The sequence below is a fragment of the Myxocyprinus asiaticus genome, chromosome 45 (genome assembly GCF_019703515.2).
Source record: "Myxocyprinus asiaticus isolate MX2 ecotype Aquarium Trade chromosome 45, UBuf_Myxa_2, whole genome shotgun sequence".
NCBI lineage: Eukaryota > Metazoa > Chordata > Actinopteri > Cypriniformes > Catostomidae > Myxocyprinus > Myxocyprinus asiaticus.
In genome coordinates this window covers 31,817,034-31,823,222 of record NC_059388.1, presented here as the reverse complement: position 1 = coordinate 31,823,222, position 6,189 = coordinate 31,817,034, and the positions used below count along the sequence as shown (strand labels likewise).

General features: G+C 42.0%; 1 protein-coding gene and 1 non-coding gene across 4 annotated transcripts in view; both read left to right on the top strand.

Annotated features, from left to right (window-relative positions):
* The window catches only part of LOC127435185 (transmembrane protein 214-B-like), a 15,608-nt gene extending 10,381 nt beyond the window's left edge, over positions 1-5,227 (top strand). For 2 of the 3 annotated variants that reach the window (XM_051688446.1, XM_051688444.1), the window contains exons 5-16: positions 79-161; positions 337-442; positions 852-933; positions 1,440-1,541; positions 1,624-1,765; positions 1,854-1,945; positions 2,320-2,368; positions 2,444-2,551; positions 2,675-2,904; positions 2,984-3,152; positions 4,217-4,368; positions 4,460-5,227. In XM_051688446.1, the coding sequence (XP_051544406.1) occupies positions 79-161; positions 337-442; positions 852-933; positions 1,440-1,541; positions 1,624-1,765; positions 1,854-1,945; positions 2,320-2,368; positions 2,444-2,551; positions 2,675-2,904; positions 2,984-3,152; positions 4,217-4,368; positions 4,460-4,580 (1,436 nt within the window). In that variant the 3' untranslated portion in view covers positions 4,581-5,227. The remainder of the gene's footprint in view (positions 1-78; positions 162-336; positions 443-851; positions 934-1,439; positions 1,542-1,623; positions 1,766-1,853; positions 1,946-2,319; positions 2,369-2,443; positions 2,552-2,674; positions 2,905-2,983; positions 3,153-4,216; positions 4,369-4,459) is intronic. The other variant, XM_051688445.1, reaches the window with a different exon arrangement.
* Positions 5,228-5,699: 472 nt separating this feature from the next.
* On the top strand, positions 5,700-5,772 carry trnaa-agc (transfer RNA alanine (anticodon AGC)). Its single transcript has one exon. It is a non-coding gene; the product is annotated as a tRNA-Ala (tRNA).
* The last annotated feature ends 417 nt before the right edge of the window (positions 5,773-6,189 follow it).

Genomic DNA, 6,189 nt, shown 5'->3' with positions numbered 1-6,189 from the left:
TGAATAGGCCTTTGTGGAGTACTGTATGTGTTGTCTAACTGTTTGAGGTGTGTGTGTGTGTTTCTGTTGCTTTGCCAGGTGAATCGCTGCATGGCTACAGGATGTGCATTCAAGCTATCATGCAAGACAAACCCAAAATAGCCATGCTGAACCTCGCCGACGTGAGTGGAACCACCTCTCTGTGTGTGTTCAAACAAGAGAATCGTGCTTTTGCAGATGCTGCTATTAAACTTAACCTGAGTTCCTGCACTCATATTTCACATCACTCGTAAACCCTTAACAACGGAGAAAGCACATTTAATTCTGACCTCTGACCTGTGCGTGACCTCTCCACAGCACCTGGAGCTGCTGCGGTCTCATCAGAACCGGCCGGTGAAGTGTCTGAGCATCATGTGGGCGCTGGGACAGGCGGGATTCTACGACCTTAGTCAGGGCATCATAGGTGAGAGAATAAAATGAGGGTAAAGGAGAAAGAATTGAGAAATCTGACAGAATATTTGCGTCAGCATTTAATTTCACGCTCTCTGGGAACTGAAAAATGAACTTTACGCTTGTTTTCTTCATAAGAGGCCTTTTGAAACACTCCTATTGCTGGGTGAACCCTGTAACACTTACCAAGCACAGTTGATTTAAGTGTTACCCAGTCAGTATAGTGGCCAGGGTAATTTGTAGGCTATTTTGACATTATCATTGCATTAGCTAATAACTGACCGGTCGACTAAAAGAAGTGGAGGTTTCTGCTTGTGACAGTTCTGATTTTATATTGATGTACAGTATAGAGAAGCTTCATATCAGTTTAACATTCATTACTGGAGAGGAAATGATTATATGTTGTTTGTTTTGTTCTATAGTTTGGTTGGGGATAATGCTTCCTGTTCTTGGGATCAAATCTCTCTCTGCGTACGCCATCGCATACCTGGAGCGACTCCTCACGTAAGCTGCTGTGTGTTTAAGAATATCTTTACATGGGGTCTGGGTATCTCAGCGAGTATTGACGCTGACTATCACACCTGGAGTGGTGAGTTTGAATCCAGGGTGTGCTGAGTGACTCCAGCCAGGTCTCCTAAGCAACCAAATTGGCCCGGTTGCTAGGGAGGGTAGAGTCACATGGGGTAACCTCCTCGTGGTCTCTATAATGTGGTTCTCGCTCTCGGTGGGGCGTGTGGTGAGTTGTGCGTGGATGCCGCAGAGAATAGCGTGAAGTCTCCACACACGCTACGTCTCCGCGGTAACGCGCTCAACAAGCCACGTGATCAGATGCGCGGATTGACGGTCTCAGACGCGGAGGCAACTGAGATTCGTCCTCCGCCACCCGGATTGAGGCGAGTCACTACGCCACCACAAGGACTTAGAGTGCATTGGGGAGAAAAGGTAATGTCTTTACATTCTAAACGTGTTCTTTAAGTGACGCTCAGGAGTATTTGTTGTCTGTGTTTCAGTCTTCATGCCAACCTGACCAAAGGGTTTGGCATTATGGGGCCAAAAGAATTCTTCCCACTGCTGGACTTTGCTTACATGCCCAAAAATGCTCTGTTGCCAAGGTAACAGTCTCTCAGAGATGCTGTACTGACTGTTGAAGTCAATAGAAAGTGTGACGGTGATTTCTGGGGTTGTTTCTCACAGTCTACAGGAGCAGCTGTGTCGGCTGTACCCGCGACTGAAGGTGCTGGCGTTCGGAGCGAAACCCGAATCTACTCTTCACACGTATTTCCCCTCCTTCCTGTCACGAGCCACGCCCAACTGTCCCGATGCCATGAAGAAAGAGGTCACAAACACATACAGTTACATTAGTGCTGTTACAGAGAGAAAGAGTTGTGTACAGTATTCATATGCATGTTTGTTTATGTTTATAGCTGCTCAACAGTCTGACGGAGTGTCTGTCGGTAGACGACCAAAGTTTGAGTGTGTGGAGGCAGTTATACACCAAACACCTGTCCCAGTCCAGGTGACCTTTGACCTCTTGTATACTACTTTTAAACAGCTTTCACAGAACACATTAGTTTATACTTGTTTATAGTCAAAACAAGTGAAAATATCTGCCAGTGCTGAAGTAGTAATCCAGAGTATTTATATATTACATTACTGTCCTTGAGTAATCTAACAGAATACGTTACAAATTACATTTACAGCATCTGTAGTGGAATACTTTTTAAAGTAACCTTCTCAACCGTTTCTCAGTGTATTTCATGCAGTACTGAAAGGTATCGATACAATCGTTCAATCTAACGAAAACTGATGTGTCAATCATGAGTTGAGTTTTAATATAATATTATTGTATGCAACACCATTTCTTTCTCTCTTGGTTTTCATTCTTTGCAGTCTTCTGTTAAATCACCTGCTCAAGTCGTGGAACTCACTGTCACCAAAGGTAAGAGCGAACTAGACATACGAAATCAGTCCTCCTTTGCTCATCACCATCCTGACGTCGTACGCTCTTGTTTAGTTACGGAAAAACCTTCAGGACACCATCCAGTCCTTCAGAGTGACCAATGAAGAGCTGCAGACCACTACAAACACACAGGAAATACAGGAGTGCAACACACTCTGCCATGTAAGACATTTCTGTTATGCAATACCTTTTTTATATACCAAAATGTATATACTTGTGTTGCAATATAAATCAGATATTTCTATAAAAGGGTGTAGCTTATTTTCAGAATTATGCTCTGATCAGGAGCTTTCTCGCCAGTCTCTGCAGTTAAAGATGCGCGGTCAGGGTTTCCCATGGTGGCGTGTGTTGCTGATGATGTTAGTGTTTGGGGCCGGGTTCATCGCACATGACATCAGGTCACAGGGGTCGTTCGCAGACTCCACGACATCACTGTACCTGGAGACGTCAGGAGTCACGGCTGCATCCCAGCAAGCCTGGAGCAAAGTGTCGAACTACAGCCAACAGGGTGTCAGGTGAGAAACTGTTTACACCCTAAACATGTGACAACATCTTGCATGTGTAATGTCATGTGACTCATGAGTGTTTGTGTAGCTGGTTGTCGGAGAACATGCCATATTATTACTCTCGTGCGGTGGAGAAGCTGGGGCCGCTGCTGGAGGACGGGCAGGACAGGATGAAGGTGGCAGCAGTCTTCATCACTAAGAAGAGTTCAGAACTTTTACTGTGGCTACAGGAGAATGTGCCACTACTCATAGAATGGGTGAGAATGATAAGTTTTTACTTTTTCCTTAAAGGGGTAGTTCGCCCAAAAATGAAAAATCGCTCATCGTTTACTCGCCCTCATGCCATCCCAGATGTGTTTGACTTTCTTTCTTCTGCAGAACATGAATGAAGACTTTCAGAAGAATATTTCAGCTCTGTAGGTTCATACATTGCAAGTGAATGGTGACTGGAAATTTGAAGCTCCAAAAACCACATAAATGCAACATAAAAGTGATCCATACGACTCCAGTGGTTTAATCCATGTCTTCAGAAGTGATATGATAGGTGTGGGTGAGAAATAGATCAATATTAAATCCTTTTTTTTTTACTGTAAATCTCCACTTTCACTTTCACATTCTGAAAGTGAAATTGAAAGTGGAGATTTATATTAAAAAAAGATTGAAATATTGATCTGTTTCAGTGTTCAAGTGATCGCATCGCTTCAGAAAACATTTGTTTACCAACTGGAGTCTTATGGATTACTTTTATGCTGCCTTTATGTGCTTTTTAGAGCTTCAAAGTTCCAATCATATTTATTTTTATCCCCTTTTCTCCCAATTCAGAATACCCAATTCCCACTACCTAGTAGGTTCTCGTGGTGGCGTGGGTACTCACCTCAATCCGTGTGGCAGAGGACGAATCTCAGTTGCCTTCGCGTCTGAGACCGTCAATCCGTGCATCTTATCGCGTGACTCGTTGTGCATGACACCGTGGAGACTCGCAGCGTGTGTAGGCTCATGCTACTCTCCACGATCCACGCACAACTTACCACACGCCCCATTGAGAGCGAGAACCACTAATCACGACCACTAGGCGGTTACCCCATGTGACTCCACCCTCCCTAGCAACCGGGCCAATTTGGTTGCTTAGGAGACCTGGCTGGAGTCACTCAGCACACCCTGCATTCGACTAGCGACTCCAGGGGTGATAGTCAGCGTCAATACTCGCTGAGATACCCAGACCCCAATTATTGACGATATTAATCACAGTTGATTATTTGAATATATTGACCATTCTAGTAGAAAATGAATCTTCATACATTTGTGTGTTTTAATTCCTCAGATCAATGTGAATACTCCAGAGAGTGTGTTTCAGTGTATAGAATATGTGAAGGACTTTCTGCTGTATATTCATGAGCAGTTCATCATACCGTCACTTCAGTATCTGAACACGGCGCTACAACACACCTGGCAAAATCTACAGGACTCCTGCAAGTCAGTACTCAACACTACACTCTCGGTTCTAAAGCATACATGATGAAGCATTGCCTTAAATCAGTCTAATCTAATCTTTGTTTCTCTGTAGTGGTGAAGTGTCGCTCCACTGTTTACAAAACCACCTGAAGTCCTTTACAAACGTCACCTGGAGTTACCTGCAGCACGCCACGTCTGCCATCAAGAGCCGAGCACAAGAGCTGCTGTCATGAGTGTGATACACACAGACAGACACACACACACACAGACAGACATACACATATACACACATATACACACACACACACACACATATATATACACAGACATACACACACACGCACACACAGACAGACAAACATACACATATATATACACAGACATACACACACAGACAGACATACACACACACACTCACAGACATACCCACATGTTTTCCCACCTGTCTTTGCTTTTTTTAATTGTTTGGTCAATTTGCATGAGATTTTATATCAGTTGTATGGACAGCTCTGTCTTTTGTGCAGATAAATGCTTTTTCAAAGTGTTTATTGTCACATCTACTGCAGCTGGATGAGATCTTTCTTGAACACTGAATATTAATGTGATAAAGTCAATGGATGAATTTGTAGAACAACTTGAGAGTTTAATTACAAACTTTAACAACTGAATCTTCTGCCTTTATACTGTTCTGAATTCAAATTGACTAAAAGAATTCAGGTTTTGCTAGAGAGGTTCAGTTATTGTTTCAGAAACAAAGTTGGACTCGAGTATTTAAATGCTATGTTTGATTTGAAACAGGTGTGTGTCCTGTAACGAGCTGATTTGTTACTGTGTAAATGGTTTATAAATAAACTACTGCTGTTCAGTTCTGATCAATACATTTCAGTGTGATTTAATTTCATTGGGAAAATGGAAAGCATTTTGTCATGTTCTTGTGGATACCAAAAGCTTATATTAAGATGGATGGATTGTGTCATTTTTTTTTCAAGACTATATATAAACAATTGTTTCTGGAAAAAAAACAAAAACAAAAAAAAAAAAAAACATTTATTTTGAAAAATGAAAGTGTTCGGTTAATGTTACATTCCCTTCGATAGCTCAGTTGGTAGAGCGGAGGACTGTAGAGGAATAAACTGTCATCCTTAGGTCGCTGGTTCGAAGGAGGATTTTTGTAATTTTGTTTATGCTGACCAGTAAATATGTGGTGTTTTGGGGCACATTTATGCTGCTTTTACCTGGTCGCCTATGTTTTTACCGGTTAGACTAGACTAGTTCTTCTGTAAGTGGCTATGTTGTCATGTTTATACATACATTACCATATAAGTTCATATAGTTACAATATTTTCCTCAGAGGGGGATTAGCTCAAATGGTAGAGCGCTCGCTTAGCATGCGAGAGGTAGCGGGATCGATGCCCGCATCCTCCAATTTTTTAAAAAAAATTTTTTTTAGGCATTTAAACAAATATCACAAATTATGTGTGAAACGAAGGGAACAAAGAAAAGCAACACGTTCCAATGCGCCAATTAGTTTAAAACCTTCTTTAAATGTATAATATTAAAATTACTGGGGGAAAAAATGCACTGGAAAGCATGACCACCAACAAATAAAATTCGAGTAATATTATTTTAAATAGTAAAAGTAACGCCATTCAACTTTGACGATTTTTTAAATAAAGCACATTTATGAGCGTTTGGTGTTTTATTATGGTTCACAGACCTTTTCCGGTTACAACGTCCTTGGAGCCAACCCAACCAATCCCTGTACGTTAAGGTGTGAAATAAGCCAATCAGCATGCAGAGCGCAGTTCCTACAAGCCAATCAGCGTGCAGTACGCTGCTCCC